The 21,698-nt window shown below is 41.4% G+C and overlaps 1 protein-coding gene across 3 annotated transcripts in view; it reads right to left on the reverse strand.

The window, feature by feature from the left end:
- The window catches only part of ATP10A (ATPase phospholipid transporting 10A (putative)), a 156,148-nt gene that overhangs the window by 69,172 nt on the left and 65,278 nt on the right, over positions 1 to 21,698 (reverse strand). For 2 of the 3 annotated variants that reach the window (XM_075130796.1, XM_048858802.2), the window contains exon 2: positions 20,196 to 20,400. In XM_075130796.1, the coding sequence (XP_074986897.1) occupies positions 20,196 to 20,400 (205 nt within the window). The remainder of the gene's footprint in view (positions 1 to 20,195; positions 20,401 to 21,698) is intronic. The other variant, XM_075130795.1, reaches the window with a different exon arrangement.

The raw sequence follows: 21,698 nt of genomic DNA on the forward strand, positions 1-21,698 counted from the left end.
GTTGGAGAGGAAAGATCAAATTGGTCTGAGCAGGCTGAAAATATTCAAAGTATCATTACTAGGTTTCAAATACTTCAAATTTAAACAAAGCAACTACAAGTCTGGAACACTATAAGACGATATATTGTGAACTAGGAAAAAGTTAATACGAACTTTCTGAAATGTAAGCAATATTTCTTAATTGCTTTATACCAGCTGAGACGTATTAATCCAACAGAGTAATTAGACACCTACAGTAGGATCCTTTTTTCTCCTAGTTAGCACTCAAAACTCTACTTGATACTCTGGCTAATGAGGCTGAAGTTGGCATGTGGTCATTGGACATTTACCAACAGCTACCCGACTATGGTGTTGGAGACAGAATGTTCTATTGTAGAGCAATTATTTCATTTAATTAATTAAATGAGATGTTTCCTGTCGATGAGGTATTAAACACATGGTGGATTGAGTTAAATCAAAGTGATTTAAATACCCTATCTCAATAATTTAAATCAGCAAGCAGCTTGATTTAAATAATTGATTTTAATCTTGTTTTGCATTTGTAGTTTTTATTTATTTTCCTAAAGAAAAGTTCATTCTCATTGGTTGCCAACCATTATAACATGTTGATTTACAACCAAATACAGCTTTTACATGGGCTTGGAAAGATAATATTTTTATTGGTATATATCAGTAAATGTCAATTTCACCGTACCAATGAAAATCTATTTCTACCGATAACAATCACAATTTACAGATAGGCAAAATAAGAAAAATGCTGCTTGAGAACTTCTTAGAATTTGATTTAGGGATATTTACTTTGTGATATATTCACATATGATAGTGACAATTTGTGTTTTAATGGTTATAAAGCTTTAACTTTTTAACATCTGTCATTAAATTATTGTCCAACTCCCCTACCCATAATTTATTAGTTAAGTAAAACTACCTTACATGTGTCAGATACAAGGGAAAAAAAGTTTAGCAAAACATGTTTTGCATTTAAAACTAACTGATTTCTTAAACAAAGGAAATTATTTATTAGGGCTATAGTTGACTATAAATAGTGAATGAATGGACTGTTTCTGGTCAACAAGGGCTAGATTTTTCAAAAATATGTAGGTGTCTAAAAATGCAGATTAAGTGCCTCATGAGATTTTCAAAAGTGCCAAAGTATGACATCTTGTGAAGACTGTTACATTTGTGAGAAGCAAGAGAAGAAGCAGGGCTGAGAAGATGGGGTCGAGGACTACAGTGGCATCTCAGGCCACACAATCAGGTGACAGAGTCACATTTGTATACAGAATTCAACTTGCAATCAAGAAAAACAAATAAGTAACATGAACAATGTGTAACTGTGAGCTGCCAGGAAGCTGCTGGTTCACATATTCCTATAAAGCGAGCATCAAAGAACCTAAGACACAATAGGTGATTTTGGCACATATTGGGAGCCAGGTAGCCAAAATATACAGGCTGAGGAGAATTGTTAGTATTATCTCAAACAGATTGGGCTTTTGAATTTTTTAAGTGTAGTTCATTATGAAAAGTGACTGTAAAATAGCATTATTGGGTTCCGTAGTTATTGTGAATCAATGACTTGTACATCAAATAGGTCAGTTTATGAGTAAAAGTGCCAGACTCTTACATTCACCTGGAATCTAACAGTTAAATCTGGGTTTCTGCCTTCTCTGTCGTATCAGTAGAATAATTGTAATATTTGTCCAGAAGAAAGTAATGCTGTGTGATATTGTGGAAAAACGTCTTAACCCCATGTTGTAAAATACCCCCTGAATGTTGCGAAATCACAATCGAAGAGTTTGTCCCCTTGGACAAATGTAGGTTTCAATCCAGCTATGTATTAGAGCATCAACTTAATTTTACATCACTTCAGTGGAGCTAGTCAGGTGCTTAATTACTTAAAATCACTATGTAATACATTTAAATATTTTTTTTAAACATTGTTTTCTGAAGTCAATGGAAGTATTCAGGTCTCAAGACTCCAGGCCAAGATAAGATGAGAATATTGCATAAATTACTCATTCAACCCTTTGGCCATGTGTTCCTCTACTAGTCCCTTTAACCACCTTCAGAGTGGTGTACACAACTTTTCAGACAGAACTGAGGATTCACCAGTGAGAATACTCTTAAAAGTCTTCAAACCTTGAAGTCTGAGGTCTGCTTCCAAACACCTCAGTTGTCCCCTATCTCAGGGTGATCTCATTCCTACTTCCAGTGTTCAAGGGTTCACACGATAAACCCTACCTTGGCAACTAGCACTATCTGGGAACTCCCCATTATATGCCTTAGCCGCCAATCAGCAGAGAGCATGAGTGGGGACGGGGTGACGTCCCTCCAAGTCAGACTAAGACACATTGGGGAGCAGGCTGGAAATCTTGCACTGCCCATATAATACCTGGTCTGTGGATAAATAGAAAAACCAGTCCACCAGACTGTCAATCCAGCATCATTCACCATAAAAAAAAATGTATACCAGAAAACTGAGTTAATCTCTGTCACACACACCAACCTAGCAACATATGAAAATCACTGAAGATATTTCAGTAAAACACATTATTGTCCTAGCTGCAAATTATATAAAGGGTTAGTGCCAGACCATTTTAAAGTCTAGGGGGTACATCTATACAGCAATAAAAGACCCATGGCACAGCTACAACTGGTCTGAGTCAGCTGACTTGGGCTTGGGGGGCTTGGGTAGTGGGGCTATAAAATTGCAGTGTAGATGTTCAGATTCAGGGGGGGTGGGTCTCAGAGCCTGGGCTCCAGCCTGAGCCCAAACATCTACACTGCAATTTTATACCCCCACAACCCAAGCCCTGTGCCCGAATCAGCTGACCTGGGCTCTGGGATTAAGCGCCACAGGTTCGTTATCATAGTGTAGACAGACCTTCTGTGTAAACGGAAGGACAAACAATATTTAAGCTGGGTAGGGACTTCACCAACTCATAGGGGTTTCATTATAGCGCACAATAATGTCACTTTTGAGCAGGCTTTAGTTTATTGAGCCTACATTTTCATTCAGTGCTCTTAAAAAAAGTCTTAATTCCTTTGATAAATGTCTCTCAGGAAATCCTAGAGACACTTAACACCAAAGGCCAAGCTAATCAAATGAAAGCTCTCTGTGGCTGCTGAACTCAGCAAACAGAGTATGGCTCCAAAGCTGTGTAGCTACATTAACTTTTACAGAAATTGCAAGTTTATGGACTGCGTTTCCTTCCTCCCAGGAACACCTGCCAACAAAGCCAACAGCTTTAAAAAAATCCATTTTACATCAAGAACAAAGATCCTGTCAAGATCTGAAAGAAGTAATACGAGCAGACTTCCACATCAGTACCACAAAGCATATTTGTTTTGTCCTGTCTGGTGTATAATTTTACTATACGACTCCTTTTTGGAGCTAAAATTATACCTTTCACTGCTGCTTGTATATTTGAGTTCTCTTACAATTCCTTAAAAATATGCCACTATAACCTTTAACCAGCTAGTATCCGGGATAGGGGAAAATTCAATTACAGTAATAGTCTGAGGTAAGCAATTCTGATTTACTGCTAAAGCTCTTTAGCTCATAAATAAATCAAATGGCTTCTTTCTTTCCTTGTGAAATGAAAGTGTAGATACACGGTATTGTATTACAGATGCTGACAGTTTTGACATGAAATTGCCTTTTTGTAAATGAATGAGCAAATACATTAAATACTGCCTGCATGAGGTTGCTTTGGATGCATATAAAGAAGCTACTAAGTTAACACAAGGTTTCATGCTGATCAAAGTTTTGCTCCTTTTTATGTTGGTCCTAATACATCAGCAAGTGAGAGGCAACTGTGTCTATGTTCTTCTATAAGAACAGCAATCTGAAGTGTTGCTAGGAAAATGAGGCCAAATGAAGACTGCCATCCTCTATCAAAGAGTGTAATTCTTATGCTGTACAAATAAGTATTTTGACTGTATGAGGTTAAATTTATATATTTACATGCAAAAAATCCCCACCAGCAACCCCCTAGTGTTTTTCCTCTCCCAATGGATTTTATTTTCCACCCTTAAAAAACTATTTCATCACAAAAAGGGAGAAGTTGTTTAGCAAGGAATTCTATGTATTCAGATTCATTTAAGCCTGAATACATCGCAAGTCTAGGGTCCCTACAGCAGTGTATATCAGTCTTCATGGTAGTACTCAGCAGTGGTGTTATGTTAGCACCTACATGCCCTCAACTGAGACCAGAGTCCCATTGTGTTCGGTGCTGTAATCCACTCCTGCTCTGAAGAGCTTACAACCTAAAAAGACTTGGGAGAAAGGAAATATTATTATCCCCATTTTACAGATGGAGAACTAAGACACAGAAGGATCAAATGACTTAGCTAGGATCCTGCAGAAAGTCTGAGGCAAAGCCAGAAACTGAACTCAGTTCTCCTAAGACCCAGTTCAGTGTCTTAACCACAGGACAATCCTACAGTCCAGTGTCAACCCTCCGGAGGCTATGTCTGTACTTTGACAGAGGCATGTGATTCTAGGCTTGTTTACACATACTTGGGGTAGCTCAGGAATATAGAATCATAGAATAACAGAGTTGGAAGGGACCTCTGGAGGCCATCTAGTCCAACCCCCTGCCCAGAGCAGGACCAATCCCAACTAAATCATCCCAGCCAGGGCTTTGTCAAGCCTGACCTTAAAAACTTCTAAGGAAGGGGATTCCACCACCTCCGTAGGTAACGCATTCCAGTGTTTCACCACCTTCCTAGTGAAAAAGTTTTTCCTAATATCCAACCTAAATCTCCCCCACTGCAACTTGAGACCATTACTCCTTGTCCTGTCATCTGCTATCACTGAGAATAGTCTAGATCCATCCTATTTGGATCCACCTTTCAGGTAGTTAAAAGCAGCTATCAAATCCCCCCTCATTCTTCTCTTCCATAGACTAAACAATCCCAGTTCCCTCAGCCTCTCCTCATAAGTCCTGTGTTCCAGTCCCCTAATCATTTTTGTTGCCCTTCGCTGGACTCTCTCCAATTTCTCCACATCCTTCTTGTAGTGTGGGGCCCAAAACTGGACACAGTACTCCAGATCAGGCCTCACCAGTGTCAAATAGAGGGGAACGATCACGTCCCTTGATCTGCTGGCAATGCCCCTACTTATAAACCCCAAAATGCCATTGGCCTTCTTGGCAACAAGGGCACACTGTTGACTCATATCCAGCTTCTCATCCACTGTCACCCCTTGGTCCCTTTCTGCAGAACTGCTGCCTAGCCATTCGGTCGCTAGTCTGTAGCTGTGCATTGGATTCTTCCGTCTAAGTGCAGGACTCTGCACTTATCCTTATTGAACCTCATCAGATTTCTTTTGGCCCAATCCTCCAATTTGTCTAGGTCCCTCTGTATCCTATCCCTGCCCTCCAGCATATCTACCACTCCTCCCAGTTTAGTGTCATCCGCAAACTTGCTGAGGGTGCAATCCACACCATCCTCCAGATCATTAATGAAGATATTGAACAAAACCGGCCCCAAGACCGACACTTGGGGCACTCCGCTAGATACCGGCTGCCAACTAGACATGGAGCCATTGATCACTACCCGTTGAGCCCGACAATCTAGCCAACTTTCTACCCACCTTGTAGTGCATCCATCCAGCCCATACTTCTTTAACTTGCTGACAAGAATACTGTGGGAGACTGTGTCAAAAGTTTTGCTATAGTCAAGGAACAACACATCCACTGCTTTCCCTTCATCCACAGAACCAGTTATCTCATCATAGAAGGCAATTATATTAGTCAGGCATGACTTTCCCTTAGTGAATCCATGCTGACTGTTCCTGGTCACTTTCCTCTCGTCTAAGTGCTTCAGAATTGATTCCTTGAGGACATGCTCCACGATTTTTCCGGGGACTGAGGTGAGGCTGACTGGCCTGTAGTTCCCAGGATCCTCCTTCTTCCCTTTTTTAAAGATTGGCACTACATTAGCCTTTTTCCAGTCTTCCAGGACTTCCCCCGATCGCCATGAGTTTTCAAAGATAATGGCCAATGGCTCTGCAATCACATCCGCCAATTCCTTTAGCACTCTCGGATGCAACGCATCTGGCCCTATGGACTTGTGCACGTCCAGTTTTTCTAAATAGTCCCGAACCACTTCTTCCTTCACAGAGGGCTGGCCACCTCCTCACCATGCTGTGCTGCCCAGTGCAGTAGTCTGGGAGCTGACCTTGTTCGTGAAGACAGAGGCAAAAAAAGCATTGAGTACATTAACTTTTTCCACATCCTCTGTCACTAGGTTGCCTCCCTCATTCAGTAAGGGGCCCACACTTTCCTTGGCTTTCTTCTTATTGCCAACATACCTGAAGAAACCCTTCTTGTTACTCTTAACATGCCTCGCTAGCTGCAACTCCAGGTGTGATTTAGCCTTCCTGATTTCACTCCTGCAAGCCCAAGCAATATTTATATACTCATCCCTGTTCATTTGTCCAATCTTCCACTTCTTGTAAGCTTCTTTTTTGTGTTTAAGATCAGCAAGGATTTCACTGTTAAGCCAAGCTGGTCACATGCCATATTTACGATTCTTTCTACGCATCGGGATGCTTTGTTCCTATAACTTCAATAAGGATTCTTTAAAATACAGCCAGCTCTCCTGGACTCCTTTCCCCCTCATGTTATTCACCCAGGGGATCTTGCCCATCAGTTCCCTGAGGGAGTCAAAGTCTGCTTTTCTGAAGTCCAGGGTCCATATTCTGCTGCTTTCCTTTCTTCCTTGTGTCAGGATCCTGAACTCGACCATCTCATGGTCACTGCCTTCCAGGTTCCCATCCACTTTTGCTTCCCCTACTAATTCTTCCCGGTTTGTGAGCAGCAGGTCAAGAGCAGCTCTGCCCCTAGTTGGTTCCTCCAGCACTTGCGCCAGGAAATTGTCCCTATGCTTTCCAAAAACTTCCTGGATTGTCTGTGCACCGCTGTATTGCTCTCCCAGCAGATATCAGGGTGATTGAAGTCGCCCATGAGAACCAGGGTGTGCGATCTAGTAGCTTTTGCGAGTTGCCGGAAGAAAGCCTCATCCACCTCATCCCCCTGGTCCAGTGGTCTATAGCAGACTCCCACCACGACATCATCCTTGTTGCTCACATTTCTAAACTTAATCCAGAGACTCTCAGGTTTTTCTGCAGTTTCATACTTGAGCTCTGAGCAGTCATACTGCTCCCTTACATACAGTTCAACTCCCCCACCTTTTCTGGCCTCCCTGTCCTTCCTGAACAGTTTATACCCATCCATGACAGTACTCTAGTCATGCGAGTTATCCCACCAAGTCTCTGTTATTCCAATCACATGATAATTCCCTGACTTTGCCAGGACCTCCAGTTCTCCCTGCTTGTTTCCCAGGCTTTGTGCATTTGTATATAGGCACTTGAGATAACCCGCTGATCGCCCCTTGTTCTCAGTATGAGGCAGGAGCCCTCCCCTCTCACACGCTCCTGCTTGTGCTTCCTCCCGGTATCCCGCTTCCCCACTTACCTCAGGGCTCTAGTCTCCTTCCCCCGGTGAACCTAGTTTAAAGCCCTCCTCACTAGGTTAGCCAGCCTGCTCGCGAAGATGCTCTTCCCTCTCTTCGTTAAGTGGAGCCCGTCTCTGCCTAGCACTCCTCCTTCTTGGAACACCATCCCATGGTTGAAGAATCCTAAGCCTTCTCTCCGACACACCTGCGTAGCCATTCATTGACTTCCACGATTTGACGATCCCTACCCCAGCCTTTTCTTTCCACGGGGAGGATGGACGAGAACACCACTTGCACCTAATAAACACCAGCATAGCCGTGGCAGCATGGGCATCAGCAACATTGACCGAGAGCAAGTATGTGTATACAAGCTGGGAATCACACCCCTCACTCAAAGTGTAGACATAGCATGATTCTGCCGGCAAACCTCTAAATTGTCATAGCTTAGGAAGCAAAGCCCATTGCCTGGCCAAGTGAGACAGTTTTATATGTTAAATAATGATGTATATTTGTTATAAAAATGTTCTTGTTCAGTGGTCTGCTCTACTTTACCACATAAGAAATTTGAGTTTCATTTCTGGTTCTGGTCTAGACCCTCCCCAGAATGGCATGAGCTGGCAGGATACTGGAGGAATGTACTCAACCCCTTGTACGTGGAGATGGGGGAAAAGAACCTCACATTACACAACTGTGACTTTTCTGGCCACTAGCCAGAGCATCTGGTGTTAATTGGTTAAAAAGGGCATCCCATTCAGTCCTCTCCTTGAAGGATAATAGCTGTGATGGAGGCTTTAAGATTTTTTGGGGGTGGGAAGGGAGGGAAGATATGCAAGTAGTCAAAACTTTAATTCAAAAAGTTTACAGAAATAACAAAAACATACTCAGTGTTGATATATTTGCCCATATTATTGCCTTATACAGTAAGCTACTTCATTTACTGTATAAAATTAATCTAGCATCTTATTAATGTGCAGTCTGAATTACATAACAATGTTAGTGACTAACCAATTTATTTGAGCATAAGCTTTCGTGAGCTACCGCTCACTTCATCGGATGCATCATGCATCCGATGAAGTGAGCTGTAGCTCACGAAAGCTTATGCTCAAATAAATTGGCTAGTCTCTAAGGTGCCACAAGTACTCCTTTTCTTTTTGCGAATACAGACTAACACGGCAGCTACTCTGAAACATAACAATGTTATTTATACAAAATATGAAGAATGCACTCTTAGCAGTTGTTTATACATTAAAGTAGTGATCATTTTAAAATGTCTAAACAGCATTAGCATCCACAACAGAATTTATCTATGCTGCTACTTCACAAGGGGGAAAAAAAAAGCCATTTGATCTATGGTATTTAGGGTGGGGAAAAAGACCAAACAGTAAATCAGAATTTAACAGCTTTGTTTTCCTCATTGACTACTACTATAACTAGTTTTTTTTTCCTCCGGGCAATGTTTAAAGAGAACAAGGATGTATAGTTGCACAAGCCAAATACACTTGGGGACAGATCCTGTTCTTACTGAAGTGATCTAATGGAAAATATGAGTGATCTGTGCAATATTCAATATTCAGGAAAACAACTTTGATGTTCCTGAGAAGTACTCCACCATTCTTAAGTAGCAATTTGGTCAAAAAATTTTAGCCAGTCATGGGACAATCCACTAACCAAGGAAGTTGACACACGTAGAACTTTTATGAGCATTTTTTTTCATATATCCCTATGAGTTGGTGAAGTCTTGAGCAGAACATTAAATATTACACAGCTTCCAGAGAGATGTGAACAAGACAGATGGCTGAGTACAAACTTATTGTTTGTATGGCAAGCAAGAGGATTAGCAATGTTCAAATAACCAAGTCCAGAGCAGTGAGCTAGTGAAGAGCTTCTGAAGTGGTTTGATGTAGTGAGTACTCTATTTATTTAGCATGTGCATAGTTGTCAGGCCAAGTGATGGCATCTTCAGTGGCGTCATGGCCACCACTGAACCCAGTCAGCAGGCATTCATCGACAACGTGAGTCATCATCTGTGTTGTGCCACAACCGCACAAAAGGCTGTCATGAAGGCCCCAGCGATACAGGCTGAATGCAGAGTGGAGTAGGACACAGGGTGCCAGAGATGATCCGCATGGAGGCATGTAACTGCGTATCCACCAGTTTGGTGTGTGACGATCGGCTTCATACTGGTGTGCAGTACTCCGCCATCAAATACGAGGTAGCAAGAGCTGATGTCTGCAGAGTTGGAGCACGAGCATGACCATGACAAACCTGCCAGTTTGTTAAGAAGATTGTTGCGTGTCTTAACTTTAGCTGCTGTCATCTTCAGGTGGGCATGGTAACTCAGTGTGCGGTCTAAGGTCACACCTAGATAGACCGGTTCTACTTCATGCTTCACCTTCTGACCATTCAGATAAACTTTCAGTTCTTGGGTTGTGCTGGCGTGATGAAGATGGAACAAACTGGAGACTGTTTTTATGACACTTGGCTGGAGGCGCCAACTCTACAGTAGTCAGCTAACTTTGTCATGTCCAAGTTTAAGGCGGCATGAAGCTCGTGGAACATCTGGGCCTGGTACTGCAACAGATGTAGTCTGTGTAAATGAACTTTCATGACTCCGTTGTTGGCAGGTCATTGATGTAAAGGTTGAACAGGGTTGGTGAAAGCACAGAGCCCTGGGTAACCCATTGCTCTGTTGTCTCCAAGCACTCATCTTCTCCCCCACATGGACTCTGAATGGCCTATTGCAGAGGAACAGTTCAACGATGCCTGTGACCCAAGGTAGCAGGACCTGTGATACCTTCACGAGCAGCTCAGTGCGCCATACCATATCGATGAAAACAGTGCCTGTTTTCAAGTTTCTTTGGAAGCCATCTTCAACAAGTGTGGTCAGCATGAGTACTTGGTTGCATGTGCTACTGCCTCAGCGAAAGCCGTCTTGGTTAGGGCTCAAAATTCTCTCCATGTCGAGTAGTATGCGCTGTAGGACCAAGCGCTCCAGTGCCTTGAAGCACACTGACAATAATGATATGGGATGATAGTTTGACGCCTGACTTGGATCCTTTCCAGGCTTTAGGAGGCCAATGACTTTTGTGGTGCACCATATCTTTGGTAGCCTCCTTTCACTGATGTCTCTGGTGAAGAATTCCACAAGCCAAAGCTAAGCACGGGGGCCAAGGTTTTTCAGGAATTCTGGAGATATATTGTCATAGCCCACAGCTGTTCCACACTTGATGCTACCCAGTGCCCATTCCAGCTCTGTTACAGTGAATGGTTCTGGGCAGCTTCTGATCTGGTGTACACGTTTAAACTTATACCATTCGTTCCTCACTTGTCTTTGCACCTGAAGGAGACTAACACTATAAGGAGGTAGTTGCGAGGAAAAAGAGCATTTCATGGTTGAAGTAGCTTCCCAAATATGGATCCAGAATTTGACTGAAGGTTAAGAATGTGGAGATCCATAGTTACCAAAGGCCAGACAGTGGAATGGATTAACTTACCAAGAACCAACCCAAACATTAGCCCAACCTTTGAATAAAAACGGAGACCAAAGCTTTAGTGTTTGAAAAAGTTCTGTGTGCAACATGGGCTGTTACCTTATGAACTCTGACTAATTTCATCCTCACAACCCCTCCAAGAGGATACAGTGATATTCTTCCACACCTTGTCCATGTCCTCTTAACTCCCCAGTAGTCCATGCTCTCCTCACCTTTGCTTGATACTGTTGCTCAACACCACTACCAGCCTTTCTGCTGGCTGTCAAATTGCTAAACTAAAATCTCACACGCCATGTGTTATGCAGTATAGGGTGCACAGAATTTTAATTTGACAGCACTAAGGCCCAAGAAAGCTTCCAAAAATAAAGGGGCCTCCTGCTGTTACCACCACAGCCTCCTAGGGTGTGTCTACACCACCAGTGGCAACAAGCCTCCCAGCCTGGGTCGAGAGACTTGGGCTTGTGGGGCTCACACTAGTGGCTCTAAACGTAACTGAAGACTGCGCTTGGAATTTGCAGCTTGGGCTAGAGCTCAGGCTCTGAAGCCTCGGGAGATGGGTGGGCTTCAGGACTCAAGCTCTACCCCGAGCCATAGCTTCAAAGCAATGTCTACACAGCTGTTTTTAGAGTGCTAACCTGAGTATTCTGACTGGGGCAGGAAAGCTCCTGCGAGCTGTGTAGACATATCCCTAATAGTCAGGGGTGAGGGCTGCTCAGATGACTCATGAGTAGAACTGTTGCTGGGAAAAGGAAATAAAAGCAGGAAGCAAGGAAAGTGAGTTGTTTAGCCACCTCCTCACCTCTTAAAAGAAGCTGCTGACAAGAGGGGAGTCCTTGGGCATATGCTCTCCTCCCACAGAGATCTGCCAAAAGGAAAGGGAAGGAGAGAAGAAAGAGAGGGAGAAGGGTCGCTGCCCTCCCATGAAGAGGAGGCGTCAGAGGGTAGGGGTGCAACTAACTCTTCCATGTATTTATGTTTCTCTGATCTTACAGTTCTCCTCTTGGAAACTGTAAGATAGAGAGCTGTGTGCCAGCACCAATGGAAGAGACTCTCTCTCTCTTTCCTGCACAATTTTAAAATGGAACTCTAGAGCCCCAACACCACAAAGCAGTGACTGGTGATGGAAATGTCCTTTATAAATAGTAAATACTAAGATTAATGGGATACCAGATGTGAATGGTGGAGCCTGATGTACCTATTTCATTTCCATTTCAGAAATGCAATTTAGATAAAAGACTTTATCTCACGACATTACACAGAAGTGTTTATATAGGCTGATTCTAATCTTATTTTGCAAATGGGTGAAATCTGTAACCTGCAGGGAACCTCTGCTTCTGTGAGATTCTAGTCCTCACTGTTGGAGAAAACAGAACAGTCCTAATATGGATAATGAAAATGGAGCATTAGATTGGACTATTACAGGGTACCATTAGTGATGACACCACTGTTACATTTCTGTCAGTCTTTCCATTATAGTCTCTAATTTCTAAGTGATATAACTAAGTGGTAACATGCTCTCCAAACTGGAAACTAGCATAAAGTCTTAGCCTGGAATCGTATTTTTTTATCATCATCCTTTATCAGAGACTTGCTGCACTGGTGCTCCTGATGATATCATAGGATTAAGAAAACCGCATCCTCACATAATACCAGAGCCAACTACCTCTATGATAGCTCTTCTGAGGGAGGAGCAGGGGAGATGGGAGGATTAACAATAAATCTGTGATTTATAACACTGTAACATACACCATATAGGAGAGAGTTGGGGAACTTGAGAACCGCTCTGGGTAAATTAACATTTCTGTGATGCTGTTGTCTGGACCTAGCTAAGTGTCTGTTTTACTAATTAACATGGGCTCCTTGTTGCATAAATGTTGAAGAGCCCACGAGCCATGCTTTAGAAACATAACCTCTCTGCTGCCGCCCCTGCCTTTTTGGAGGAGAAATGGAGCCCGTGAAGCCCTGTTGTGGTTCCATGAAATAGAGGTGGTCCCATGCTGCTGACCTTACCTCTGTGGAATGGGAGGAGCCCCTGCCATTGCCTCTCCGTGTGAGGGTGTGCCTATGGAATGGGGGTGGGGCACTAGGGGCAATGCCATGGGGAGCTGTGAGTCATGCTACTCCTAGGGCTCCAGAGTGCCTTAGGCCATGTTTACACTAGTTAACTTACAGCGGCACAGCCATACTGATGCAGCTGTGCCACTGTAAGATTGCTCACGTAGGACTTTAAGGCGACGGGAGAGAGCGCTGTTGTCAACATAATTAAACCACCTCCAACGAGCAGCAGTAGATATCTTGGTGGGAGACAGTGTCCCGCCAACGTAGTGCTGGGCACACCAATGCTTCTGTCAGTGTAACTTATGACACTTAGGAGGGTGTTCTTTACATACCCCTGAGCGACATAAATTATACCAATAAAAGTGCTAGTGTAGACATAGCCTTATTTTGGCCCTGAATTCAAAAATGCTCAGTGTTTGATATGAAAATATCATATTTGGTAACAGATATTATAAAATGTTTTCCCCTTCCCAACAGCACAGCAGTTAGTATCTAGGACTAAGGAATAACCAACCACGACACTCGGTTTTGTTAAAGAAAGCCATATTTAAATGATGCAACAACCAGGAAAATTTAAAGGAAAGGCCGAAAAACCTGCTCTTAACTTGCTTTTAATTTAAAAAATTTACCCCTTTTGTAGCAGAAAATTAGTTTAACGTTTTTCGTCTCCAGCTTCAAAATGCTTAATTTTTCCATATGAAAAATTGTAATGTAGAGGTGCCAAACTGACCTCCTGGAGAATGAAGTCTCCTGTTTCTCCACAGAGCAGATACATACATGCACAGTAGCATTACAAATCCCCCCCTGCCCAGCTTTATCGCTGCACCTTGACCCTGGGCTGAAAGGACCACCTCTAGGAACACGAGGGTATTTCAGTCTCCATGAGTAGAATTTTCAACCCTGGATACTTTAAGTTAGGCCCCATAACCCACATTTAGGCACAAAAATAAAGGTGGCCTATGTCAACTGAAGCTGCCAAGTGCTCAGTACCTTTGAAAAAAAAAATCACACCATTTATTTAGGTGCCTCAGGTTAGATGCCCAGGTTTGAAAATTTTGACCTATGCCTACTCAAATCCTTAGCTTCTATAATGAGACTGCCAATAAATCTTGACAGTAGGAAAAGCGATGTGGACACCTACACACTGGAAACTAGAATAAGATAATCAACTCATTTCACATCGACCACACAGGAACTGAACTATTCTTCAATCATTTGCATAACTTCCCCCTGCCACTATAAAAGTAATCACAAGACAACACCACAAAGGTAGTGAAGGAGTGAAAAAGTGATAAACTGTTATATTCACTAAAAATTCTAAAAGTAAACAGATTTATAATCCTTCCACTTGCTAAGGACGCATTTTAAATTTTATACTCAATAAGTTGCTGTTTTACTTTGTCTTGCTAGTTGCTATATCATCTTTTTAGAAATATATTTTTATAATTAGACACATCCACAATTTTCTCAGAAGTGGTCTCTGAAAGCATTACCTGAAAGGATATGGTACAGCAATAACAAATGGTGTGCTTTTCACCCTGTTTCAACTTTTAAAAAATATATTTGTGTTGCCTTGGAAGGTTTTACTTCTACTGACATGGTGAAAATTAAAAGCCTGCTTTTGAACTGTGATTTTGAATGGGCTTGACATGTTAGCATTTTGCATTGCATAACAAAAAGCCTATATAATAAAGTGTGACATGTCAAGTTTGGGAATTCTGAAAAAGACTTGTTTCACTGAAAGCTTCAGCTAAGAAAAGTCAGTTTTTAGTTTAACTACATTGCAGTACAGAAGATACAAAACAAGGAAGTTGATTTCTCTTTTTTGCATGTTGTGGTTTTTTTTTTAAAAAAACTTTTCCCTATGGTGAATCTAATTTTGGCAATGTGCGTGGGATAGAGCATTAATCTGCTATTTTAACATTCACATATCTGGAATTTTAAAGTAACTTTACTTAGCTCTATGAATTTTTTCAAAAAAAAAAAAAAAAAAAAAAAGGAGTGCACGGGGAATTACACCAGAAAGTTGCTAGAAATGTTTTTACCATTTGTGCAGCCTGCTCATGTCAATCCAAAGTATTTACATCTCTAAATAAGACCAGGCATTATGATTAGTCACTCTCCATCTAATTATTCATTATAATTTAGTATTTTTACTAGTCCTTTCAGATAGGTACACACAGAGCTAGATTGAGGCTGGCCCTCTATGGATGGATGGAGCAGGTAGGAAAAGGAAAGAGAAGCAAGGATCCTTCTTTTACCCACTTTGTCCCTTCATGGGGTTCAGTCACAATCTCTCAGGGCTAGTCTATATTATAAAGGCTATCCTTCTTGTGCAAACAGAGCTTATACCAGCAAAAGTTCTTTTGCCAGAACAGTTAAACTCTCTCCCCAAATAACAAGCTATACTGGCAAAAGCACTCCTTGTGGTGGTGTAAGCTGTGGCTACATCGGGCGTGTAGTTGGCATAGTTATGTTGTTTAGGGTTGTGTTTTTCCCCCCCACATCCTGACACAGCCACTCTGGCAAAACTTTGTAGTTTAGACCTGGCCTCAAACATACAGCTAGTGGCACCACCAATGCTAGGGTCAGTCTGTGTGAGCAGTTGCACTGGTTTAACGTTAGGAGTTACTTTAAACTGGTTTAGTTAAACCAGTGCAGACGGCTGTGTGTGGATGCTCTTATTTAGGTGTAAGCCACGTTTATTTCCAGTTTAGCTTAAATTGATTAGGACTTGTAAATTGATTTTTTTACTGACTTAAGTTAAATTGAAACAGGAAAGTTTGAATCCGAAGCGTCCAAAATAAACCAAAATAAATGTGCGTCCACACAGAAATTTTCACTGGTTTAGCAGAACCACTTCATCTAAATCTATTTAATCCAACCAGTACACAACTGTGTGTAGACAAGGTCCAGGTCTTCAGAAAGAAAGAGCAGGGGTTAAGACATGATCCTCTACTGTCCAGGTATGAAGAGGAACACAAGCCAGCTCTTCAAAGCGTGGTGCTGCTGTTGCTCCAATATGCACTCCCCCCAGAGCCTTGTCCTGCAGCTCCTGCTGAATTGAAGCTCTCCATGTACGTCCCACAACATGGCCAGTGGTTTTATGAATCACTGGTGCACAACTTCTAAAAGAGCCTTTGTGGATTTTGTTAGGAACACACTAAATAAAAATATTTAGGTTGTTTCATACTGCAGTGCATTAAGAATGTAAATGTTTTTCCATAAATCTAGATTAATACTAGCAAAATATTCTAAATCATCCTTATGAAACCTGAAAGGAAGGATTGATCCCTGTAATGAAGGCTGCATCTGCTTAGCCACTCTCAGAAGAGTGGCTAGACAAAATATTTTAAACATACGTACAGCATTGCATAAGCAATTATAGAGGGAGTGGTGGTAAAACAGCCTGCACAGTAATACAGAAAACACATGGATTTTTCTTGCAAAATGTGTCTCCTATTAGGTACGGCACACTCAAATGTTTGCTGTGACATAAAGAACAAATAGGGTGGGTTAGAGCTTAGAAGGAACTTGGAAAAACTTTTCGTGTATCTTGGTGATATACCAAAAAGAGTGCTGGTTGTTTGCTGCTAGAACATTAGGTCACTCAAAACTTGGGTATAGCAAAGTATTCTCATCTTAACTTTTCAATGTGTCTCAATACACACACATTAATCTGATCCATGCCCCCATATGAAAGAAATCCCCTATTTTTTTTGAGCGAAAGGCAAATTATATGAAAGGAAATTTCTGATTTTAAGGTTTGAATATACTGATCTCCATAGTATCCAGGTCCTGAGACTAAAGTACCTAAATATTAAGGGGGAGAATTTCAAAGGCACAAATGCCTTTGAAAAATCTCTCCCTATATTTTACTTCCCAGAAGAAAAATTAAAAAACGCAATCCGGCACTGAGTATCATGACAAGTTAAAAGAAAAATAAAAAAATTCTGAAATATTTCATTTCATGAGCTGCTTTATTCATTTTAAGTAGAATTGTTCTCCAAAGATTTATTTACATAAGATCAGACGTACAGGGACACTGAAATAAAAACTACTGGTTAAGTGCAAATCAGTAAATTTTTTTTTTAAAAAAAGAAATTGCCTCATAAATTTATGGCAAAATGGGGAAAAAAGATCAGTAAACTCAATTACTGTGTAGTAGCACTTTAAATATTGACTGGTTTCAGGAGAATCATATCTTTAAACTGCAATTGCACAAATGAATTTCTCACCTACTTGCTGGAGAGATTGTTTATTTGCTAGCCTACCTGATATAAATGTATATACCAAAGAGTCACACATTCAAATTTGATTCTTCAAAAGCCAGAGAAATGGCTATACAGCCCATGAAATTAAAACTGTGTACAGCATCAAGGATTGCTTTCACAGTTTGAGTATCAATGGGACGTATGATCATATACAGAAAATATAGGTTTTTAATCACATTTGTTAACATACAATACTAACAATAATGTTCCCAACATACTAGATATCATTCAGATAAATCAAGGCAGAACTGGAATAATTTATATTTCTAGTTACTCCATCATAAAAAATAGATTCTTGGGATTCACCAGCTGAGAAGCCCAATAGATGACCACAAATGCAGCAGAAACAATTTTAGGATCTTCATGAGCCTTCTGCACACGTGTATAGAGTGTGATAAGGCCTGCAAAGTGCTGCATCCTCAGTCTCAGGACTGCTGCTCTAATTGCTTGCTGTGATTCGAAGTACTGCTGACAAGGGACCCATCCAATCTCTACTCTAAGTTGTTCCGGTAAGAGAATGGTGTTTTTTCCGAGCACAGGAGTGGCAGCTAGGAATTCTGACCATCTCTAGTTCTGGGAAAGTCACTTACTCTCTGGGCCCTGTATACTCCGTATGGAATGTGTACAGGCCATAAAGGGGGTATAGACTGCCCCGGAAGATCACACCTCTTTGTAGGGGAGTTCTCAGACCAATATAGAACTGGCATAACAGCTCTGCACAGGCTTCTCAGTCTGACCCTGAGAAATGAGAGTGTGTTGGGGTCTAGAAGAGGCACAAGTGTAAAGCACTGCAGTCTGGCTAGTCTGTATCGGTGCCATGACTCTTTATGGCACACAACTTAGAGTAGACCTGGCATGCTGTAAATTGCATGGGTTGGGACAAGGTAGGGACTCTTAACTGGGACAGAATTAGGGAGTCAGAAAAGTGGCTTTCCCTGCCCATGCCACCTCCTCTCTCCCTCATGCCCAGCACAGGAAAGGGTACTAAAGAATTTGGCCTTCTCTCTCAGCTTCCCTTTCTGTCAAATGGAAGTCATAGTACTTCTTGACCTACTTCACACATTATACAAAATGATATTTTTCTTAAAACATAAATGCTAAGTATTGATATTAAATTTTTCTCAATGCTTGCTACGGGAATGTTAGATCAAATCCTGTGATGTGCTGCTGATATTTTAACAATGGGTTCCCACATCTTGCCCTTGGCTTGTGACGTGTGTGTGCTATAAAGAGGAGGGAGAAAGGACTGCACAATCTATTCATTTGTTTCCCATTTAAACAAGAGTGCTGTGGAATGAGCCAGGGCCAATGGCAATAGACATATTAGACTAATTTTACTGTACATATGGATAACGTAGCAGCATTCAGCTCCAATGAATTAATGGTGTGGGGTGGAGTTCTTATAGGGAATTTTGGGACAGGCTCCCATGGGATTTTTTAAAAAAAATGATACTTAACATTTGGTGGAAAAAAACATGCTCTTCAGAAACATATTTCTGAGCCCCAAGAATAAACCACCTCTGGCAGGGATGATTCAGCCGGGTCCAGAGAAGGGGTGAACTTCATTTTAGGAACAGAGAACCCACTAGGGTGACCAGACAGCAAATGTGAAAAATAGGGACAGGGGGTGTGTGGGGGGTAATAGGAGCCTATATCAGAAAATGACCCAAAAATCGGGACTGTCCCTATAAAATTGAGACATCTGGTCACCCTAGAACCCACCCCAATCTTCCCTGTCATTTGGTTGTCTAAAAAGTGACTCAGAGGAACTGCCTCTGACATATCACTGTTCGACACTCACCAGGGCAAGTTTTTCAAAGGTTTTAAAGACTCTTCTCATATTAGTGAGACACATATAGTGATGTCACATGCCAGTGGTTTTGGCCAGTACTTTAATAAGGACTGCTAGCATATTGCTGAGGGAATTACAGGATGCTGCAGTTGCCCTAGACTTTGAAATTTCAGGTATGCATGCTGCTGACAACTTAATTGACACGGAAACCAGGACTTGCGTATTTAGCGCTTTCTGAGTTATTCTAGGAGGAGGTGATCATGTGCTGTTTTCTTTGGAGCGCTCTTTCAATATTTGACTTTTGCGGGGGGCTTTCATTGAAATAAATGGCAGTTTTGTCATTGACTTCAATCTATATTTGGCACTTACATGGGCCCCATTACTGCAGTATTGGAGCATCTCACAATCACAGCACCCCATGAGAAACAGAAGTGCTATTATCACTGTGTTACATATGATTAATACAGTTGCTAGATTACGGTTGCTAGATTAAGTAAAACTCAAGCTAGTTTTCCAGATATTTCATACAAAGCATCTCCTATTTCTGACCTCCTGGGTTTGTTTATTTGCATGCACAATGTTGTCGTGGAGAGATGAATGACAACAAGGGAGCAGTGAAGCAACTTTTGTAGCTCGTGCTCTTGCTGGCTGAAAATACACCATTAAAAACACATGCATGCTGTACCTTTAAAGCTCAAGGGACATACTGGGACATGGATTTTTAGGTAGAATTTCCAACTGAAAGTGATTTGGCCCACAGACATGAAAAACAGCTGTTCTTTTCTATGTTGAAAACTATCTACAGAAAGAACAGTTAAAAATGTGATAAAAAACCAAAATACAATAGAAGTCATAAAAAAAAGTAACATTTGCCTGCCCCACACAATTACCAAACATCTCCTTTTTCAAATACAGAGAAAGAATGTGCCAATAACTGCATAACGGTATCTGAGGTAACCGTTGGCATATACTAGCAGTTTAATTGTAATTGCAGTGGAGCACCAGTCCTGCGAGAAGAAGAAAGGTTAATTGATTGGTGTGGTTCTGGATTGGTGAAACACTTACTGAGTTTAAACAAACCATTATCTTAAATAAAAATGAAAGATGTTGACTTACCAACTCTAAGAATCTCCTCACTACCTGTCTTTGTTTTAAATTGGTCTCCCCATCCAGGTTAGCAGTTTCTATATGACACAGCCCATCGGGGTCACTTGAAGAGAGCAGCAATATGTCAGCAGGTATGATTTCATTACAACGAAGCTGAACAAAGTCGCCAACTTCTACTTCTTTCCAATATCTGTTCATATATTTCTTTTCATTCCTGACAAAGAGACATGTACAGGAAACACATCAAAACACTGACCAGGTAGGGATGTCTCAGTCTAGTCTGTATGGATTTTAGGCTGGACCACAGAGTATTCATGAGAAATCACCAAGGTATTCTCAAATTCTCCCTCTTTAGAAAAATTAGATGGCCACAAAAATGGTGATGAATAGGTCATGTGACTGGATAACAATTATTAAGAACTAGATCACAGGCTAGGCTGTGTGGTTTGGTGGTGGCATAAAAGAGAACAAGTCACCTTCCTTTCAGTCTCTAAATGGCCTACCTACCTTCTGGGAATGAGTACATTGGGGTAAATGGGTTCTGTACACCCATTACTCCTACCCTTGACAGATGGGTTGGCCGTGGCTCCTCCTCCATCACAGTGCACGAATCAGTTCAGCTTAACCAGTGCAGGGGTGGGGGTTAGTTACCTGCTATTGATGAAGGCCAGTAATAGATTTGTACCCCACCTCCGGGGTGAGGGTAGGACAGGAAAGGAATTGGACAGGCCTCTCTGAGGCACAATCCCTTCCTTGCACTGTTCCTGAGGCACCACAGCTATGGGCCACCCTGTATCAGCCCAGTCTAGCCTTCAAAAGAAGTAATGAGAATATTTGCACACATTGTAATGCAAACCTATAAAAAGTCACTAACATCTTTGGGAAATACTGTTAAAGAAATCCAGCATACAAGTGTTTTTCCTCTCCCCACTGACTACTAACAACGGCTATGACTTATAAGGATGAACTTTGTGTGGTGCTGCATGTGAAACTTTGACCCAAGAGCCAAAAATTCACAGCCCAAATGAATTTCAATAAAAAAAACCCACTAAGCTAGAGTCACCACGGTATCTCTGCTGAAAAACGCAGCCACAAATATAGTGTGGGGAGAGGACATTCTTGTTTCCTTAAAGTGCCCTTTTATAGTGGCACATTAACTATAGTGGCATCTGTTGTACAGTTAATAGTCTCTCTGCCCAGCCATTGTAAACCTTCTATTTTGCAGCCAAATTTCTTTGTCACTTCAAAGATTTATCTAGTTGAAACATTAACATATATGTTATTAATCTAGATCTGCTCATTCAAGCTCTCTATTTTTTTTAAAATGAGTTAATTGGTAACTTTTTTTTGTGAAGAGCAGGGGGAAAAAGGAACAAGTGCCTGCTTACCTAGCTCTAGTTAAAATAAAATGCTTTGAAATTTTTAAAAACAGCCAAAATATTAACTTTGCAAAACACCTCTGCAAATGGGAAATAGCTACTTCTGACACTTTCCTAAACTACCAGAACATAA

This window comes from Caretta caretta, chromosome 1 (genome assembly GCF_965140235.1).
Source record: "Caretta caretta isolate rCarCar2 chromosome 1, rCarCar1.hap1, whole genome shotgun sequence".
Taxonomy (NCBI): Eukaryota; Metazoa; Chordata; order Testudines; family Cheloniidae; genus Caretta; species Caretta caretta.